The sequence below is a fragment of the Sparus aurata genome, chromosome 11 (assembly GCF_900880675.1).
Source record: "Sparus aurata chromosome 11, fSpaAur1.1, whole genome shotgun sequence".
Taxonomy (NCBI): domain Eukaryota; kingdom Metazoa; phylum Chordata; class Actinopteri; order Spariformes; family Sparidae; genus Sparus; species Sparus aurata.
This window is the reverse complement of record NC_044197.1, coordinates 9453642-9475903: the sequence shown is the minus strand read 5'-3', so window position 1 is coordinate 9475903 and position 22262 is coordinate 9453642. Positions and strand designations below refer to the sequence as shown.

The 22262-nt window shown below is 40.1% G+C and overlaps 1 protein-coding gene across 1 annotated transcript; it reads left to right on the top strand.

Moving 5' to 3' along the window:
• The first annotated feature begins 141 nt into the window (after positions 1 to 141).
• On the top strand, positions 142 to 21092 carry fam20b (FAM20B glycosaminoglycan xylosylkinase). Its single transcript, XM_030434346.1, has 9 exons — positions 142 to 377; positions 1562 to 1887; positions 2386 to 2633; positions 2719 to 2805; positions 2925 to 3034; positions 8403 to 8574; positions 12802 to 12993; positions 17925 to 17984; positions 18087 to 21092. The coding sequence occupies exons 2-9, from the start codon at positions 1759 to 1761 to the stop codon at positions 18316 to 18318; spliced, it is 1230 nt and encodes a 409-aa protein (XP_030290206.1). The 5' UTR covers positions 142 to 377; positions 1562 to 1758; the 3' UTR covers positions 18319 to 21092.
• Positions 21093 to 22262: the final 1170 nt, after the last annotated feature.

The window sequence follows — 22262 nt, the reverse complement described above, 5'->3', positions numbered from 1 at the left end:
ATGAATGGACCTCAGCATGTCTAAAATACTGGCTGCAGCCCTGATTGAGGAGGGCAGCACTGTAGTTATGTGTCCCACCTTCATGAATGCCTTGTTGCACTGTGGACTGATCCATGGTGCGCCTGTGCCACCTGGCGGCCGCGCGAGGCGTCTACAGGAGGAGGAAGTGTTTCGGAAGTGGACACGGCAGGCCAGAGAGAAGGAGCCGAAGGAAAAGGGCGGAGGAGAGGGAGCTACCGGTGGGGGAAATCGTGAAAATGACACACCACCGTCACTCCTAGCAGCGGGATAGCTCGCTACATGCACCTGAGACACCGCAGGACTTTACGGACACTTGGGAGCGACTTTGCGTGCGGTGAACGACACATGACCGTCAGGTAGGTGAGCTCGGTCGGCAGCCAGTGAAAACAACAGACGACGTAGCGCCGCTGTAGCTAGCCGTCTGTTTTAGCTAACACACATACACATACACATACACACAGCAAGGTGTACAGCGGTGTGCTAAGCAGCTAGCTCTGTCGTTAGAGATGTGACCATGTCGCTGCAGATGCTGTGACCTGATACGGCAAATAAGACAGGAATAAACACTGTGTGACGCGTATAAATGGAGGCCCCATTGACATATTTTAGCCGTTTTAATGCGGTCACTGCCGGCCAACCGTTTTCTAACTGGTGTGTTTAAAAAAAAAAAGAAAAAGGGCAGCAACATCATGAAAGAGCGATTGTGTGGAAGAAGCGGCTGCCTGCGTGGCCGGACATGTCTCGGCTGAGGTGTGTGAAAACCAGCCCCAAGTGTTATTTGCAGTGTGTAAAGCCTGCTAAGGGCTAGCTCGTCGTGGTTATGTCACAGGTTTGATAACCTCACCTCGGGCTGATTGATTCGGTGAACGTGGCAGTTGTGTTAATTTTTACTGCTCACAACATGCAGAGCTGGGTTGGCATGTAAGGCCCCATGTTTCAGTGTCTGACAGGCAGGTGAGTCAAACAGGAGGCTTTGTGATCAGACGAACACCACCCAGATTTGTCTTCTGCAAGGTTAGACCGCCCAGGCAGAGGGATGTGCAGGGACCACCACCTCAGCTGACCCCCTTCTCTGCACCACAGCAGGACTGCGTGTCCATCATCCTCACTGGAAACCGGCAGGGAGGAGGAAAAGACAGACATATTACTGAGTCAACTGTTATAGAGGGAGGAGTATTATTAGCTACCTGAAACAGGTTTGTTTGAATGCAGTGGATGTGGTTCTGAAGGTTTACAATAACAAAGCATACCTGTATGTTTAGCTGTAGGTGAGCTGTTTGTATTGCACTCAGTACAAGTTTTGTGCTTAGTTTTGAATGTGCACAGTGCAGCCTATGTCATCCTGATGGAGTTACATTATGCTTGACAGGCTTTAGCTATGCTGCAGTACTGGGTCATCATCTTCCCTGAGGGGAAACGAACGAGAGGGGCAGGAAAATCTATCATGTATTCTCTCAACATATTATTGACACAGGGCTTTTTCATCCCTCCCCCCTCCTTCCCTCCCATACTTATTTCATGTCTCATTCTCTCCCTCCAGGTGACTGCCTGTTTGCACGGATTAAAGGTCCAGGAGGAAGGCAGCGAGGCGCCTGTTCTTCAGAGGACTTTATCTGACACGTGGGTGGGCAGGAGACGGGGAGTTGCAGGGGCCATGCATCAGGGGTGAGGGGGAATCGCTGCGGGGGACACACACAGCGTCGGGCGAGGAGGGGATCGGGGCCGCTCGGTGCGGAGATGAAGCTCAAACAGCGCATGGTGGTGCTGTGTGCCGTGCTCCTCCTGCTTGGCCTGGCCAAGATCTTCCTGCTGGATGGAGGCGAGGGCTCGGCAGCCAGCCGGAGAGACCTCAGAGCGTTTCGCAAGGTCAGGGTGCCAGGCGACTATTGTCATCTTCAGTGCTGTCATTTAGACTCTTAATACCTTTTTTCCACCAAAGTGTTTTCTGTATAATACTCTTGTAGCCCATACATTACCCATAGCAAATGGAGTGTGTTTCCACCTCTTAGATATAGGTGGGGTTAGTAAGGGCCTGGCTTTGTGGGTAACTTTTTAACGTTCACAGTATCAGAGAAACTGCTGCTGTTGTTCTACATAACCAATCAGTTGTTCTCAGAGGAACATTCCCCAGAACACTGTTTGAAGCTAGAAAGGTCTTAGGGTCCACCAAATATAAACAAAGTATAACAGTATGAAATTGTTTGGGCATAAAATAATCAGTCAATAAATATCTTTCTGTTCTGATTAAAATGTATTTCCCAAAAATGACATAGTGCACCTTTAATTGGCTATAGATGAGTATATTTTAGACACGTATGTATCAATGTAACTATAAACAGAGTTCTTATCATCGACCTCTCACAGATGGAGGCTGGTCTTTCTCTGTCCCGAGGAGCTCGCCTTACCCACACCCTTCAGTCTCCGTGGGAGATAGCGAGCCAGTGGGTGGGCCCAAGAGAGGTCTACCCCGAGGAGACCCCAGAGCTGGCTGCTGTGCTCACCTCCCTCAGCACTGCCAGGATAGAACGGGCAGATGTGGGCTATAAGGGCACGCAGCTCAAAGCCCTCCTGGTGCTGGACGGGGGACAGAAAGTTGTCTTCAAACCCAAAAGGTCAGATTTGTTAACAGTGTGATGACACTCCTTTGTTTTATGCTTGAGAGTGATTCTTATTTTTGTCCTCTCAACCCTGCCTCAGATATAACCGAGACTACGTGGTTGAAGGCGAGCCTTACGCAGGATACGATAGACACAACGCTGAGGTGGCTGCTTTTCACCTGGACAGGTGTGCAAACATCATTATTGCAGTGTCCCACATGGATGCTCTTTGATCTGATAGTGGCACAGATCTACTGTGTAATAAACCGTCTGGTATCGTGTCCTGTTGGTACGTTCTCTCTGCAGGATCCTGGGGTTCAGGAGAGCGCCTCTAGTGGTAGGGAGATACGTCAACCTGCGGACAGAGATTAAACCTGTGGCCACAGACCAGCTGCTGAGCACCTTCCTCATGCAGGGTCAGTATTTGTCCACTCTCGGCTTTGCTCACACTTCTCGGATACATTTTCTAGTCAGGAGTGTGTGTGTTTTCAGACATCTCAGAGTGAGAGTGTGGCGTTATTGTTTGAATGATTTCTCTTTCTTTTGACTCATATGTCGACTTTTATCGCCAAGTCTGATTTCAGTTGTCTTTCTCTCTGTCTCACGCAACTTTCCTTTTTAAAATCGTCTTTCTCAGTTTGCCCTCTAGACAAAGTTACGCCCTGCGAGCACTGTTTGATGAGGGTGTGGCTCGGTGCTTTCAACAAATATGTTTGTCAGAGCACTTCAAAGACAAGTCCATACAAGAGACGTCTAACACTTTATAATATTCAGCATTTTATAGTTTAACAGTGAAATCACAAATAACCCCTTAAGGAACACCGTTCCAACATAGGAACACCCTTGTTTTTGGATGGAAACCAAAACCTGTGTTCCTGTGTAACTCTGTGTCAGTATGTCATAGAATCACACTTACACTTTTAGAAAAAACTTGAGGGTGTTAACTTTCCAATGGTACCAAGCACATCCCTGAGTCTCACACTATATGGGAGCTGTCATGCTTTTCATTTCGGTATGTCATTTTGGAAAAAGAACCAAAAAGGGGGCGTTCATTAAGAGGTTAACTAATTTAATTTATTTACCAGTTATTACTGGTGGTTATTATGAAGCATTACCACGAGGAGTATTAATACTATGCCTTCTATTGTGGATTTATTTCTGTCATAGATAAATGGAAGAAAATGTATTAAAATCGCATCAACCTGGCAACCTTTGTTGAAAGGTTTCAGTTTTACCTGTCTTTTTTTTTTTACCAGGAAAACCGCTAAATCTGTGAAAACACTGTCATGTCTTTTACTGGCTTTGAGTTGTAGCGTGAGAAAATAACCGTTATGATATCATGGGAAGTTATTATTTTCTCACCTTGGCCTCAAAGATGACACCTAGTACTGATAGTCTACATCACAAACTGGGGGGGCGCAGGGCTAGAAATACATGGGCCTCTGCTTTTTACAGAGGTTTAAATGGTGAGATGATATTGGCTGCATTATGGGAAATGCTGGTTTGAGTCTGACTCTTTTATCTGTCTCTTATGAGTCCCAACTTCACGGTATTACATCACTGGAATGCCCTGTAAGACTGTCAGGGATGGATTGAATTCTTTCATCATTTTTTAACCTACAAGCTCTTATTAGTGCAGACAATTTGACTATACAAATTTGTCTTTTTTCTCTCAACTGTTTATACAGTTTTAGCTATAACTTCAATATTCCGGGGTGTGTTTGGCCATTTTGGATAATGATGCAAATCGAGCTGTACTGCCGTATTGCAGTTGGATTTTCATAGTATTTTTGTATCAATGTGATGACGTACTTTCAGTTGGCAGGAACTGATGTTTATTGTAATTTTATCCATATACATTTTCTTACTTGATTGTCCATAAATGTGTGCTGTATTATTAGAAATGTATTGATATTGGAATATGAGTAACATTGAAGAATGATAAAAGATTTTATTGATACAACTGTTGATGGACTCATAATAGTATTACAATCGATGCAGCAGAACAAGAGATAAGTCTTTTTTTAAATTAATTTGTTCTTCTATGTTTTGTCAAAACCTGGTGCCTCGATTTCCCCCAATGCAACTTGTTGTTTTTTTAAAGTATTTTTTTGGCCTTTATATGGCTTTATTGATAGAACAGCTTAAGGGGTGACAGGAAACAGGATGAGAGAGAGGGGGAGTGACACGCAGCAAAGGGCCCCAGGCTGAACCCGGGGCTGCTGCAGCGAGGACAAAGCCTAACTAAACAGAGCTAAGCGGTGCTGCAAGAATACCATGTTGTTTAACTTCAGTGCATATCGCAGCGCTCGACTCGCTGATCAGCTACAACACTGTCTTCGACTTCGTATGTAATGAGCTTGTCCAGTGTGAAGCCAAGATATTTAAATTTTATAACTGTACTATTGCATCAAAAAACACAAGACTTCTTTTCAAAGATTTTTGTTTGATATGTACTATTGTTTTTTGTGTTGATTTACTAATTGTCTCCATTTCTAGCACCAAATTATTATTTTTTTTTGATGTTTAGCAAGTAAAACTGCGTGATACGGATTATTATAGGACTAACAGATCGAGATGGTGAACTCCAACGCAAGATGCATTACCCCGAAGTACCTTATCATTAGCATTAATGGCCACAAAAAACCACAAAAGGCTTACCACATATTTAGTAGTACTTCCCAAAAACTAAAAACGGGCTTTGATGTGTAAAACAGGTGAATTCCCCTTTAAAGCAGTGGCTTCCCACTTATTCAGCAAACGGCAAAGACCGTTTTATATATCGTGAACTGCAATAATTAGTCTATAAATTGACTAAGATAAACCATTACTGATCCTGACAGGAGCACAGGTAAATAGAGAAAAGTAAATTATATAAAATAATAAAAGAATGCAATGGCATCTATAATAGAGCAACTAATTCAGTGCAAGCAGAATACAAAAAAAACAATGTGATGGCTACAGCTTACAGTTGAGTGCTTTTTCATGTTTTACAGGATAGTGAACATGATTCTTTCGGGTTTTGGACTGTTGGTTTTGGTGATGTCACTTTGTTTGTTTGTTTGAAAACGTTTTTTTCTGATGTTTAGTGCGCTGAACAATTAATCAGTTCTTCACCCCAGTTAGCCCTCCCAGATGAATGCATGGACTGTCTTCAAAAAATTCATGTAAAAACTTCCAAAATTCTAAAACTTCCTTTGGCTAATAATGTTTTTCTTTGTATTAATCTGGTACATGAAATTGAGTTCTAAGGGCCCAGCATAAAAAAAACACTTAAAAAAAATAAGTGTTCGTATTTTCACAATACTGGAATTGCAGCTCGTAGTGGAGTATTGATACTGTGAAAAAGGAGTATTGAAAACATTTAATCTGTATCTGTATTTCTATTGTTTTGACCAGTTTTGAGCACTATTTGGAGTATAGCAGTAATTTTTTTTGCAAGGTCCCATTAGATAAATAAATAGTTTAATCTTTTTGAGAAAATACGTGAAATGAATAGGGAAAAGATTTGATTCTGGGTGAGCTTGCGCCACCCTAATTTTTTCATATCGTTGTTGAGGTAGGAAGGGAAAATTATTTGAACGCAAATCTATTATTTACTTTAGCAAATGGATTTGTCAGTTAATCAGGTGTGACCGGACAAACTGGATCACTGTGCACACTGAGTATATGCCTGTGGAGAGCACCTGGAACTACTGCAAATTCAGTTATTCACCACAGTCAAATATTTAGATGAATGTTTTAATGATGCTAGATTAGTGTTGCGTCAATAAAAAAATCCTCAGCAGTAAGTAAGAGGTTTTTTACAGTTAAAGGTCAACATGAGGCCACTGCTAATCTATACTGCCTCACATTTTCTATTTTTAGCTTATGTTTTCGTAATTGTATTACAGGGTGGTTTTCACCTCATCATATTACAGATATATTTCACTGTTTTCTGTCGGATTTACTAGCTGTTCAGGTGACGTGTGTGTTTCATGTACTGTAAGCTACCTGTTTCGGCCGTCACTTACCGCCAATCAGTATTCACCATGCTGCAACCTTTGCATTTCGTTTTTGCAATTGTGGTTTACAGCCGCTTGATACAATGACACCCACCGCCACAGTGGCATATGCAGCTACACAGATGTGTCATTTGGTTCTCCACAGAAGTATTAAGAAAAGGTTGCCTTCACCTAATAGAAAAGACCCCCTCTCTTAGATGTATCTAGTCATATGTAAAGTTTTGGTTTTGTTTATTCGTTTTTTCAGTGTGTGATAATGACATTGTGTCGACGTTTGTTGAAAAGGTCAGAACAAGACAACTGAAAATTTGACAAACAGCTTTGATGGTCTGTGATGGTTTACACAGAAACATCAGACCATCCCTGTCAACAGTTTTCAGTGGCACTACTACAATAGCCTGTTGTGAAAATTAATCTTTTTGTAACATGGGTGAACCAAACCTTTTAAAGCTGCGTTATCAACCAGGAACAGTGCCCACATGTCGACAATGGGCACCACGGACTCCAGCCTTTTAAATGTACATTATCTTGATTTAGAGAGTCTTACATCTGAACATTCAAAGTTTAACACATGGGATATTTATTGCAGCACTGATTGCTCAGTTTGCTGTACATTGATTTTCACACCAGGGTCCTCTCAGCCTAAAATGAACTTACCTCAACCAGCGGAGAGTCTGATGTCTCAGCTCATTTAAAAATGGGCATCTCTTAAAAACATCATGATGGTTTAGGCAAGAGGAGAGACTCTCCCATCAGTGTTTAGCCTCTGACCTCATAGCTGCTTTCCGCTTTTTATTTCGTAAGTAAACTCTAACATTCTTATGTACTTGCTGATTATTGATCCACATTATTATGTGTGATAAAGGCACATCCATTCCAAAATGATAACTTGAACACAGATAAAGTGTGTATATATATTACATATAATCTATGTGTGTGTATATATAAGTAAGTAATTACTTATTTATCTAAGTTTGGAGAGTGACGCCTTCTATTTGTAACTGATCAGAATCAGAATTCCTTAATTATCCCGCAAACGGGGGAATTTCTGTGTTGTCACACAGTCCATGCTGTCGGCACGCCCATCACTTTAAATCCTACTCTCTTTTGACACTTAGCTAAGTGTGATGAGCTAGTTACCAAGTATATCTAAAAGATGTAGATAATTTCTGTTCCTTTTTTCTTCTTTTTTTTAAGTGGCTGCCCAGTGTTAACACAAATAAGCCAGATGCTGAACCGACTTTGGACAATAGTGGTCTTTATTTATTACTAGTCTCTTTTATGTTACATGAAATCAAAGAAAATCCGTGCTGTGGGGGATGAATTAAGTAGCCTCACAGCCCGAACGAAAGTATTACTCTGTAATCTCTTGGTAGGACAGTGGATACTTCTGTGTTGCTTGCCAGACAGCAGCCAGGTGAACAGACTGTATTCCCTCAGCGAATTGTTTTACTACTGTTGTTTTAATTTAGTGAGCTACTGTTGGCTCTGCTTAACATCTTTTTGTGCACTCACGTCTGTAGTTTTTTTTAAAGAAAAAATCTGGATGTGAGGCACATATGTTGATGCAAAACATAAGTGTAGCCTGTATGTGTTTGAGTCATGATCTGCTAAAAACACTTGTCACACATTTTCTGTTCCCTCTTCTTTGCTCTTCACACACTGTTACTGATTTTGTTTCCTGTAAGGATCTTAGCAGATGGCCTCATGCTGTATATCTTCAAGACTTCATGGTCAAGTAAAGTTATTTTCATGTGTACCTATTCCTTTCTCCCTCCAGGTAATAATACATGCTTCTATGGAAAATGTTATTACTGTCGGGAGAGCGAGCCAGCGTGTGCGGAGGGAGAGATAATGGAGGGATCATTAACCCTTTGGCTGCCAGACGTCTGGCCGTTGCAAAAGCACAGACACCCCTGGGGACGCACATACAGAGAGGGGAAACTGGCCAGGTGGGTGCTGAGTTTGAATGGAAAAGGGTCTCTGAAGGGAAAATCTCTTAACTTCACTGAATTATTATTGATGTTTATCAGAAGGAAATGGAAATGTTTCTGTGCTGATACTGAGCGTCAGCCCTTCCTTAATGATGGTATTTTTGGTTAAGTGGTTGTAAAAGAGACTGGCCTTTCAGTAATTACACTCCACCTACTCCTTTATTCTGAGAAAAGCTTCTAGGGGTAGGAGGGTGACTGACAGAGGGCTACGTCACTGAGGGAAGAGTATTATATGAACAGTTATTCTAACATTTGATGCCTGGGTTAGTATGGATGTCCCTCACACTATGATGTGGTTTAGGTGTGGGAAGCAGAGTCAATATTTCCATGTATGCAAATAAAAGTTGCTACAGTTTTGATTCTCAGAAGTTAATTATTTTGAAATTTAAATAAAGAAAACAGCATTGAGTTCATAGCAGTGAGCGGTTTTACTTTGAAAACATTTATCTGATTTCACAGGTTTTGATTGCTCTTCCATGGTCACCTTTAGTTTACTAAGGCATCATTTAAATAATTTTTTGTCAATGATTTTAAACCTCTGACTGAATCATTTGATTGTGATTAGAGGTCGACCGATAGTGGATTTTTAGAAAGGCCGATATAATAACGATAGTTTGGAGCAGGAAAAAGCCGATAGCCGATTCATCGGCCGATATCACTCACTCGCTATTAGCTATATGTTATTATATGTGATTAATATATAATTAATATTATATAATAATATATTTGATTTAAACTTGTATGTTCAATATCTATTAAAATCTACATGGATGATTTAAGTTGCACTTTAATATGGGGGGGAATTAAGTGATCTGTCACATTTTGTGAGTGATGGCACTGTGTGCCATAAAAAATAATAATCACAAAATTACACTGGTTAAACAAGGCATATAGTGAAGGGATTTGAACTGTGAATTTCTCATCCTCCCATAGTCAGGCTGTAATCACTAACCAGCTAGGGATAATATGTTAGGATTTTATCTTTATCTTATCCATACTCTTAACAGTCCTGTTCTTTACAGGGTTCGTATGGGTGCTTGAAATCCTGGAAAGTGCTTGAATTTCTATGTTGTGTTTTCAAGGTCTGAAAAGTGCTTGGATTTTAGTTTAAGTGCTTGAAAGTGCTTGACATTATAACTCTGTGTCTTGGCAACATTGGGATCAGACTGGGTAGTTTTCTTATGACAAGGAGAAATAAAATCAGTGTGTGTGTATCTTCACACACACAACCTGGTAGCATTAGAGAAGGATGGCTGAGGAGAAGGTGAATTTGATGCAGTTTGGACTGATGACACGTTCAATATTAATAAACTTTGATGAGTAAGCGAAAAGCTTATAAAAGTTTATTTCAAAAAAAAAAATTACAGGGTGCTCTCAGGTCTCTCTTTGTCTCGGTGCAAGTGTACCTGAAGAACGCCAAGTGGCTTCCCTTTTTTTGGATAAAACTTTGTGTTCTCCTTTAATTTCTAAAGTTTTTGCTATCATGAAACATCATTTTAGAAGCAGCATAATACAATGTACATAATTATGATAAAAAGTAAAAAAAAAAAAATCATGAGTATATATATTCTTGTAGATATGTATTTTACCCCAGCGATAAGGTACTGGAAAATGTTGTAAATGATCCTGAAAAGTGCTTGAATTTGACCTTGAAAAATGTGTACGAACCCTGTCTTTAGCACTACTAAAAAATGGTTTGTTTTTTAATTGTCTTTTTTTTAAAGAATATATTCAGACCAGGAATTCATTTATATTTCAAATATAACTACATATTGTTTCCACTGCAGCAACAGTAAAGTTTACAACAGCAAAGTCACTATATAAACTCCGTAATATCTGGAAACAAATCGAGGGGGGGGGGGCAGGGCTGGTTTGTCTCAGCCAGCAGCTAAAGTTTACAAGAAATTGACAAATTTTAAGATTCATAGCAAACTGAACAGACTACACACAGACAGCTTTCATTTTAGCGTGTTCTTAACAAGCTGTTAATTGTTAGCTTAACAAGCTGTTAATTGTTAGCTTAACAAGTACTGTGGTCGTGTAAAACATGCCGGTGGAAATGTCGCTGTTTATGCTAAAATATGATGCACGTTTATGCTTGTTGAACAAGTGGTACTTATTGCCTCCGCCAAGGAGGTTATGTTTGTTGACTTTCAACTCGTGAAGGTTTTATTGCACTTACAATAACGCGTGTCGCCGTCTCCACCTGGGTCACTACTCTCCTCTCTCTGCTGCCGCTGCACACGCCCCGTCTCTCTCTTTCTCCCATGCTCTGAGTGTGTGTGTGTGTGTGTGTGTGAGCAGCAGAAGAGCAGCCCCGCCCCCCAGTGATCAGAGAGACAGAGAGCAGGGCAGGGAAGATGCAGTTTATGGCGCTGTGGGAAAAAACTGCAGCCATCAGCCACTATCGGAGCCAAGTTCTGCCGATTCCGATAGTTTGTAAAACGTCCTATCGGTGCGGATTAATCGGCCAAAACAATTAATCGGTCGACCTCTAATTGTGATTTAGAAAAATAAATGTATGGTCTTCATCATCGTCTTCAAAATCCACCAATTTAACCATTTCATGTATCAATTACAGGTCATTTGTCTTTGTAACAAGCAATAGAAAAAAGCATTTATTTTGCAGGTAGTTTCCTAATGTTATCCAATATTTTTCCTTTTAAAGAACCTTTTTATTAATTGTAAAGAAAGAACAAGATAGTGCTCCTGTTGTTAATTAAAATTAAATGCCTGTTATCTGCCTATTTTCTAACCCTAACATAGCCTTTTAATCGGTGTACAGCAGGTCAACTTAACATGTGAAAATGTGAACTATGTCTACAGAGAAGCATGCAGTGCAACATTCATGATGAATACAGTTTGCAATAATAAATGACTGGCATTTTGGTATTTACTTGAGATTAACTGAAGCTTTTCTTTCAAGTACAAGTAAATTCATAGTTTTCACTTAATTAGTACTAAATTTGATGGTTCCCTCCAGGAATGTTAATGGAAATTACAGACCTACAAAATGAATTATGAGCAATTATGTGTAACTGCTAAGTATCATTAAAGAGCTACACTGAGCTGACAGAGCAGGTTCCTGTGCAACATGTTTTTTTAACAAGGACACTACTGTCTGTCGACTGTCATCATATCGTCATAAATATTACTGAGAAATTTCTCCCAAACTCTGAGCTAAGATTAGTTAAAATCCAGTCAATGAGCATCTGTTTTTTTATTTATTAACATTTTTTTTTTTTTTTTAATTGATTCACAGATCACACATCTTGTAGCAATTTAGAATAAATCAAGAAATCCATTCAAGACTGTTCTTTGTCAAGCAGGAAAGTTTTCTTTATGTCAGTCATTCATGATTATCAACTTGAGTTGTTTTTTTTTGTTGTTTTTTTATCACAATCTGCGATGAAATCGTATGTGGTCAGATCCCTAGTCCTGTCTGACTAAGCTTCATTTAATTCTATCAGATGAAAATTTGCGAAATGGCTTATTTTGAATGTTCTGGGCAGAGCTACTTTATTATGGATCCAGTGGGAGTGTCAGCACATTATATTGACGTCATCAGAGAGAATTTGCCTTGATCGTGACAATTCACGATTGCGCAGTGTTTATGAAATATGAATCAAAAGCTGACTTTACGGAATATCTGAGGAGCAACTTTGAACAGTTTCCATTCAATCTGATTCATCGTGTTTTCAGTGAGGACAGTACACCTGCTGGGTTGAAGCTGAATATGTGTGAAGACTATCTCAGCAGTAATGATGCTCCCCCACTGAGCACACTAACCCTAATGTAGTCAGATTTTCCTCATACAGAAGTTCAGCTGGAGTACCGAAATGTAAGTTTGTATGAGATTACAAAACTATGTAAGATAGGATTCTAGAGTTGTTAAAGGTTTTCTCAACAAGAGTATGTGTCGTATTGAAGTCCTGTTGGTAATTCCAGACTGTGGAAAAAAATTTGAATAATGTGGTACACAAATGCAGGTATGGTGTGTTCATTGCAGAGCATGAGGTTTTACTAAGAAACATAAAAACATAATTACCCTAAGATAATGAATATCTTGGCCTTCTCTGCTGAGTGCGGGGAGGTGGTTGTGATAATAGAGTGTGTGTGTGTGTGTGTGTGTGTGTGTGTGTGTGTGTGTGTGTGTGTGTGTGTGTGTGTGTGTGTTTTTTCCAGATGGGAGTATGATGAGAGCTACTGCGAGGCGGTGAAGAAAATGCCTCCATATGATGCAGGGCCGAGGCTACTTGACGTGATTGACACAGCCATATTCGATTATCTCATTGGGAATGCGGATCGGCATCATTACGAGAGTTTTCAGGATGATGGTGGCGCCAGCATGCTCATCCTGCTCGACAATGCAAAGAGGTGAGTCACTGAGGAATATGTGGAACTGGTTGTGAAATACTTTGGATTGCACACATCTGGGGAATGTCGGCCTGAACACTCTAGACAGAAGAGAGGATGTAGCCTTAACCGTTTAGTGGCTGATTTATCCTTTATACTTCAGCTACAGATGAAGTTACAAGCATCATAACCCACTAACACAATAATAATCAAAGTAATAATCCTCTTATTACAAATGCTACTTTCAGTAGGCTTTATAACACTCATATCAATACCAATACTACCAACATCAAAGACCTACCAACCACGTGGCGTTTGATATGCTTGAGTGAGGCGATAACGCGTGAGTTTCTTAGAAGCTGCAGGCTACAATTAACAACTGCACAAAATGATATCCATGAACACAAACAGGATTAAAGACTATATGTGCTATCACTTACTAGTCACCGTTAGAAGTGTTAATCAAATGTAGGTCCAGACTAGGGCTGTCAAAATTGCTCCAAAATGACATTTGAATATTCCCTCTAAAAAAAACACATAGGTTCGAACCATTCGAATATCTATATTTGAGCCACATATAACCCACATATGAGTCGAGACGTGGCATTTTAGTTGGAGTTCCAGACATCATGGCATGCTCATTGGGGTGCACATTTTCGGGATGTGCCCTTATGTTGCTAGTGGTGGAATGGTAAGCTAACTGTAGCTTACACAGCTTGCATACAACTTTATCTCGAGGCTCCACATTTTTGCCGTTTAGTAACCAAAATCTTAAGTATTTCCAATATTAATTTTCACAAGTGAATCTCCATTTTTTTTTAAATATTCAAATATATATTAGAATTTAGAATATTTGTTGACAGCCCTAGTCCAGACATAGTAGACTAGGTACTGCGGTACAGAGGTGCCGTTCATACAGCGCTGTGTGCTGTATGAACACATTGAGATGTGATCACTCAGATCACAGTCGGAGATGGTCGGGGCAACATTCTTTTAGCCGTGTGTAATACATCTACCAGGATAAGCAACTCACCATTGTTATTGTAACCTGGTTTCCCAGACACCTTTATCTCCTCCTCCTTTAAATCACTCAGTTTTAGACTTGTTGAGTGAGGGGGAACTTAAGATGCGCTGATTATAGTTTCTTAATTATTCTTGTACATTCGGTTTTAGATACAATACTTTATTTTTTTGTAAAAAAAAAAAAAAAAATATATATATATATATATATATATATATATATATATATATATATATATATATATATATATATATATATATATATATATATATATATATATATATAAAGAGCAAAGAAGTAGTAGGCTTACTTTTTTTTGTCCTTTTTTTTACGATTAGTCGTGATTCAATATTTTAATCGTTTGACAGCACTTATATACAGCACCTATTTATTTATTGATTGATTGATTGATTGACCACAACAAGTGGTCAGTTGAAAGACACGTGGAGATGTATAGTAATGCCTGATGTACGTAGATCTGTCCTCTTGTGATCGGAACACACAAGATGTAGCTTATGCTGGTGGTCAACAGGCTCAAAGAGATATGAGTGATCCTGCAGATTATGAAGGGCATCGCAGTGCATATGACTCAACAGGACGTCCAGACAGGCGAGAAGAGCTACAAGCTTACTGTTGATGATGTCACATGGAGAGAAAGTTAGAACATTCACCGTTGCCAAGAAGCGAAGGGTTGTGTGAGTGCGCTAAGCTATGTATGAAAACTTTGCGTGTCCCTTTGTATGCGTGTTTGTGGCAGCAGCGGCCGGTGCAAACTGTATGTTGTCCCCAAACATCTGTGTTTAGAGGCTTCACTTGCTCTGTATCTGGATTGGTGATGATTTACTTTATTACTGATTCTGTAAGAAATGTCTGGCTATTTACACCATGTATCTTCATAACGCTTGATTGACTCCATGTTTTTGGTTAATTCTTGTTAATTATCATGGAGAAAGGAAGATTTGTATTTGTTATTTAATTCAACAGTAGTATCACATAGCATCATATATTGTCTTTACTTCTTGTTTATACATCTTTTAACAAGTAATTTAACATTTTCTGAATCATATTTCCTGAGAGAGTATATTGTTCTGGTAGAACACTCCCTGAACACAACATTTACACATGATACTTTCCATTATCATATCTGATTTTTATTTTCATTTTCAGTTACAGTTTGTCTGATTTTCCAGAATGCCCATCTTTTTCAAGAACTTTCTTATCGTCACTGAAACCACTTTATAACTGACTCATGGTGAACAGCTACTTCCATGAAGTGAGAGCATCGAGCCGTTATTACTTGTTTGAACTCTTTTTTTTTTTTTGTGATCAAAACCAGCAGTGGAAACTTTTCCGCCTGTCTTGTTAACATTTTTCAAGAATGAATCACAGTCGACAGGATGAGGTTGATTGAGGTTATCGTAGAATGGTTTACTGGGCACAACTGATTTCTTGATACCGTTGGCAGATATTGAATGAACAACTGCCAGTTAAGCTTTCACTGTAGTGGCTCCATTTGGTTTTCTTTATATGTAAGTTCAGCCAGAAAGCATCAGAATTTTGTCCACTGCTTTCAAGAGTGGATTCAGTGGGTCCCCAATAAAATTTGTGATTTTTAAAGAATTGTTAAACGGGAGTTTGATGGTTTATTGTTATTATCATAACATTATATTATTATATTCATGTACATTGTGAATTTATCTAAAAAAACAAATTAAATCCCAGATCTGAAAACAAAACACTGACATGTCTACGGCTGCCCCCTGAAAGTTCATGAGCTAGTCAGTTGGAGACTGTTTTTGTCAGTCAATGTACAGTACTGCTGCATAGATAAAATAAAAAAAAACAATCCACCTGACACACATGTGATGGTGGTTAGCTGATGAGAGAAGCTGCGATTTAGGGGCACCAAATCCTAATCTCACCGAGGGACCGAACTATGAGCAGGATGCTAAGTTTTAACTTTCTCTGACTGCGGAAATCTGATGTTTTCACATCTCAGATGAGAGACGATGAAAGATATTAAAATGTGAGACTGAGGCAGCAGGTAACACATAGGCTAATATTTACATATTTTTATTGAACAGCAAAATCCAATTCACCAACAAACCCAATGCAATAGTTTATTTCTGTGGCTTTAAAACAGCACATCTCCTGAATGGTAAAGCATCGCCCGTAATCATTGTTACGAGAGTATACAGAATCAATCCGAGCTGATTATTCTTTACAATGGCTGAGTGAGTTTATTCACCGATACCAATATTGCAACTTTGATTGTTTAAATATGTGTCTCGACAATGGGTCCCATTTTAGGAGAAAGTATGATGTAATGTCACGATGTTTAAGATATGCACACAGTGTGCAGATGGTCGGAAGCAGTGACAACCAGATTGATTCTCTGTCTTCATGGCGAGGTCCTTTTATAGTTGTTTCCACACGGATTTGCTGTTCACAGTGCAGCATTCTAAAGAGTAAAATATTCTGCATCCCCTAGACACAAGGATAGTGAGGTCATTGCGTCCTTGTGTCAGAGAAGCAGGATGTGTACCAATCAACATCACTGCGTTCACAAACTGCCTGTGTCACAGTATTATAACACTATGGAGCTTTGAATGGAACAACTGACCAACAGATGCCATCAGTCTCCTCCCAACCAATCATGACTCGTCTCAAGTCATGCCTGTTTGTTTGGGAGGTTATCCATCAGACGGGCTATTGTCTTCTGCTTAAATTTGCTAAAAAGTAATCAGTGAATCACACCCACGACCCAGATGCCACAATAAGGGTTACCCACGACGAGTTAAGTGTCACAGCAGTTTAGTTAATCTTGCAACCTATGTGTTCGATTAAGGAAGAGCAGAAAAATATTTGAATATATAGTTTTTTCCAGAGCTGATCATTGAGGAAGCTAAGGATTGAGCCATCTAGCTTCCCTCTTCTAGAGTTGCACATGTGCAATACTGATGGTGCACTGGAGAGAAAATGGCACTGGCTAGTTGTTTGGGCTGAAGCCTAACTGAACATTTCAGTTATCCTTTCTTTGTTGTTTATTAATAAACACAAATAAATAGCAGTTTTTCCAGCATCAAGTTAAAATTGACTTCTAGAAAGTTGATTTCTGGCCCACTTGCCCAACCAGGCAGCTGAAAAAGGAAATATTACAATGGAACACAGAAAAAACATCCGATAGTGTCCTTGTCTTTATTCCAGAGGAAGCAGAAGGCCTTGTTCCACCTCATGGATAAAAATAATCTGTTAGTAAAAAAAAGCGTTGGGTCCAACTAAGATAGACAGAATGAATGAATTCCAATTCTAAAGGGACAGATGAGGAACAGCTGGTACCGTGAAAAGATGCAGGAGAAAATAATAATAAAATAAAATGATAGCAAAAAATGTTGGAAAATAGTTGGGGTTTAGAGGAAGTGGCAGCGTTCTTCCATCCCCCGAAAACCACGAGGGGCAAGTCCAACAGAAGAGATGACAGAACATTCTCACACTTGCACTTTGATAGATGCAGTTTGAGTTACTGAGCTAAACTGCATGCTGTTAAATTCACAATTCATAACAATCATAAATAAAATTTCAAGACTGATTTTTACATTCTGAAACCAGAATATATTTAAAAAGAAAATGCTTAGTAATAATAATGTGGATTCTTACTTTATGTCCTGCAGTCTGCTGTAAAGTCAGCTTGGGAGGTAGTTGACAGGTTTGTGGTTTGTGCAGCTCAAAGGGACTTTCCCTTCTGGTTCCGTTGACTTTGCTGTGTGTGTGTGTTGTAAAAAACCTTGTGTTTGAAAGTGTGTGCAGCTCTCTAAAGTGCCATGACCGATAGAGTAATGCTAATGCATTTTGATGTGCATTACACATTGCATTACTTTAGTTTTTAACTGTAATTTTATTTAATGTTTTGTCTTTTTCTGTCTGTGTGCAGCTTTGGGAACGCAGCTCTGGACGAGCGAAGTATCCTCGCTCCACTCTATCAGTGCTGCATGTGAGTACTCAATTCTAAAGCTCATCAAGTTTTGGTGGGCATATTTTTATCAACATCATTGTTTTACTACATAATATATCTTGCCTTTCCTCTCTGTGTCAGGGTTCGCGTGTCCACATGGAATAGGTTAAACCTTCTGAGAAGCGGAGCTCTGAGTTCAGCTATGCGGCAGGCGTTGGCATTCGACCCCATCCACCCCGTTCTAGCCGAGCCCCACCTCGCAGCTCTGGACAGGCGTCTGTCTGGAGTCATAGCAACTGTCAAGCAGTGTATGGAGGCACAGGGCCCTGACAACACTCTAATAGAGGACCGAATGAACCTCCCACATCCCTAGAAAACAAGGGACAGGAGAAAAATAAGGATCAGGAACAGCCTTAACTTCCTGAAGAAGAGTGAGTAAAGGAATAAACAGGGTGGAACAAGATCTGTGAATTTCTTCCCCCTTTGTCATTTCCTTGTTTGTCACTCTAATAAGACTGGAGTGGTTCTCTAAAACTGGATTAAAAATGGCGTCACCTTCAACAATATAAACACTCTCTCAGGACTGTTGTACACTATAGGACAGTATCTGCTGTAAGAACCCATCCATCTACTACTGGTTGTAAAGACACTCCTGCCTTGTGCCAAATTCTCCAACTCAGTCCAGCTCTGACTAAGGAGGAAGGATGGAGCTCTGGGAGATGTAGACACTCAAAGGAGCAGGAAGGGAAGGTACAAATGAGCCAAAAACGTCTTGATGCAAGACGCCGTGTTTCAGGCTGTTTGGAGCTTACAGTCCAAGAAACTGAAATACAGTTTCCTGTTGAATTAACAGGACATTAAATCCATTTTAGAAATGAAAATGCTCTTTTTTTTCATCGAATTGAGACTGGAAGGAGAAGAGAATGAACTCTGCGCTGCCCTGCGCCATCTTTGTGTACATATTTAACTAAGTAGTGACATAGAACTATGAGAAGGACTATAAATTTGTGGATTATAATATTAAATAAGCCTAAGGGTGCTTGTGTGGGTGTGTGTGTATGGAAGAGTGCCATATTGTGCCGCAAATGAGGAAGCTACTGACATGACAGACTTGAAGTGAGGGGACACAGAGTTCAGATGTGTGGGTTTATCTTCAGCATTAAACTATGATCTGTTTAATTGTGCTTCTCTCTAAGTCATCTTTTCCCCGCCACTAAAAGAGCACAAAGTCTGTTTTGAAATGTGTCGGTACTCTCACTGCTACTATGAAACAAAAAAACAACTGGTTTGATGTGGTACAGTGTTCATGTTGAAAGGGGCTTTCACTTTATCCGATTTTTAGTGGCTCATATATTTTTCTTTTAGTCAGATTGGATTCGAGACGTGTCAACAGGTCATAACTAGAACACACTGCTTGTAGTTTGCATATCATTTCTAATAAGCAGTTTTAGTTCTCTTCGTCTCACTTTCTGTAAAATTTTGTTTTCATTTTTCCAGATGTGAATCACTTCCCATGCAATGATTTAATTTTAAATTGAAGGCAGAACTAACGCTTTTTAGCCACTTATTAGTCAGAGGTCTGATGAGACAAGGCTGTTCCCATGTCTGTGCACTTTTTTATTTATTTCCGTTACCCAAGAGATTGTCTTTTTCACTGTCTGATTCCTTTACTCAACTTTGATTAGAGGCTGGTTTCACTTCCATCATGAGGAGATTTTAAAATGTAAATGCTGTAGAAACACTGAAAATGAAAATTGATTGATTTAATTTTTTTGTTCTTGGTTGCAGACTTTGAGGATTGAGGTGAGGAGGTGTTTTCAGCTGTGGTTTTGAACACCTGTGAGTAAGTCAGCAACCTCCAGCTGTCTTAGAGTCTGATCCTCCACTGTTGTACAGCTGTCATCTGAACTGAACTGAACTATGAGCGGGCACATCAGGTCTTATTGTTGTCTTCATTTTCAGTGTTATACCTTAAGTTAAATGTAGATTTGACAAGATGTAGACAAACTGGACAGCGTATCACCAGAGTAACTGCAGTTACTCGGCGAACAATAACTGCATTTAGATAGTTAGCGGTGCAGCGTGCTGTTCAGACTGATAGCCCAGAGCACCAGGGGTGTGTTGGTGTCAAAATCATAGCGAGTACAGGAGCTTTGGACTGACGGGAAGAGGTTTTCAAGCCCAGGACTGGGCTTACCCAGCAGGGGATGCTTGGGCACCAGGGGTCGGTTGCACAAACTGGTCTTTACGAACACTTGTAACTGCTAAGCGGGTCAGACCAGTCTGTAGAATGACTTGCACCAACAGCCTGGTCTTAACTACACTCGGTCTTCGCAATGTGCATTCATGTTAATGCCATGAATGTGAATATAAAGAGAAGAAACGTTAGCAATAAATTGCAATTTCACAGTAACACTAATTTATAGTCTGTCAGTGATGATGGAGGCAGCTTCTCAATACCAAAGTAGGCTATCTCCCGTGTTGTCTCACAGGTGCTGGAAAAGTGAAGACGCATTGTTTACGATCTCCTGCTGTTCAGCTAATGTGTAGCTAATTGTACCTAATTTACCAAGTTACGACCAATTTAGCTGAAGACCAGGTGTAAACCCTGCTGGTGCAACCAGAGCCAGAACTGAGCTCAGCAGCCTCTCAGTGAACATGGCAGTGGGTAACAGTGGGTTAAGGATGGGACAAGAGAGAAGTGATGCAAGATAGGAGGTAGGAAAACAAGTGAAGTTCAAAGCTACACAACCACACTCTTGAGGTACAAAGTGGTAATACAAGAGGATGTTCTGTGGCTAGCGGGTTAGCATGCTAACTTCAGTTGATACAGACACGACACAGACCGGTCTTTGGCATAACATCAACACTGCTATTTCCCCTAATTCTGTTAATAATTAAAGTTGATTTGTAAATGGTTTAACCAATAATCTTACATATTGTGCCTTTAAACCTCAGTTGTGCACCCATTCTTTCATTTCCTGTTCACATACCAAAGGTGAAGGGGGTTTAAAAAGGATGTGTGTGGGCTACTGATGATTAATCAGATAGCACTTTTCTTTCGACAAACTCAAACTTTCCTAATCCCCTCGCTCTCAGTGTGTGTGTGCCTCTGAACTGAAATTAAAATACCCAGCTTGTCCCAAAGACTGTTGTCCTCTGATAACTGTGTATGTCTGAGTGTGTTGATGCACTACCTCTGGCAATGGATTTCCCCCATATGACCGTGTGCTTCTGTTACAGATCATCTTTCACCACAGGCCCGCGTCCTTATCACTTGACATTTTCTTCCTCGTGTTTTGTTAACCCTGGCAGTGTTGCTGTCATGGCTATAAACCGTATACTCTTATTCTCTGGTTTGAGTGAGTTGTGACCTAAACGGGGGAAACTTAACGGTGAAACCCCCCCCCCCCCCCTTCCTCTGTCCTGTCCCACATGCAGATGTTCACACTCAGCTGCCTGCTCTGTCTCGGTGTCACATCCAGCCTCTTTGTCATGCAACAGAACAGATGATGTAGGGCACCTGTTTCGTTTAGGCTAAGCAGATGTTTTACTTGGGAAACTTACCAAAACATTGATGAAAACCCCAATTTTTATCATATGAAAGGCATGTCAGGTCATGTCTGAGCAAATACTGAATGTGCCTCTACACAGGGCCGGTGTCTGCTGGCGGCTTCATATTGTGTTGACACTCAGAACTTACTATTGTCTTTTTGTGTGTCTTAGCAGCTGCTATTTATATGAATCTGAAAAAGTACGCTGGAAACACACAACAAAGGGTACTATTCACTCATTACTATGTGCCACAGACACTAGATGTCCCTGTAGGATAATTCATATGCTATATATTGATGTCTGAACAATGTGCCCCCTTGTATCTTAAAGTCAACACTGACTCACTACAAGCAACACAAACACACTGTACAACACTCACGTTTTAAGTGAGGCAATGAGGCTCGTGCCTCCCAGAAAGAAATACTACATCTGGGTTAGAGTTTGCAATGACTCTGGTGATCAACAGATTTTACTGTAAGGGTGGATGTTTGGAAAAATGTGACCTGCTTGAAAAGAAGATCTCCATGACTCAGTGGATACACCCTGATGAATGTGTCTTAAAGTAATTTGCATTTCAAAGAGTAACTACGCTGATGAAACATGCAATACGCTGATGCAAGGCTGAGAGAGTTCAGCAATGAGTCTGTTTTTATTTGTTGAGTAGTAAACTATAGACTGAAAGATACCGCGTCACGTAGTTATAATTCTTTTAATATTTCAGTTGATATTATGTTTGTTGGGAAACACACTTACCTGGCCGCT

What these genes read in the sequence shown, in the direction of transcription:
- fam20b (XM_030434346.1), top strand. Translation starts at nt 1,759, where the DNA reads ATGAAGCTCAAACAGCGCATGGTGGTGCTGTGTGCCGTGCTCCTCCTG. An exon ending in ACCTCAGAGCGTTTCGCAAG is followed by an intron (nt 1,888 to 2,385) that starts GTCAGGGTGCCA and finishes GACCTCTCACAG; the next exon opens with ATGGAGGCTGGTCTTTCTCT. An exon ending in GCTGCTTTTCACCTGGACAG is followed by an intron (nt 2,806 to 2,924) that starts GTGTGCAAACAT and finishes TTCTCTCTGCAG; the next exon opens with GATCCTGGGGTTCAGGAGAG.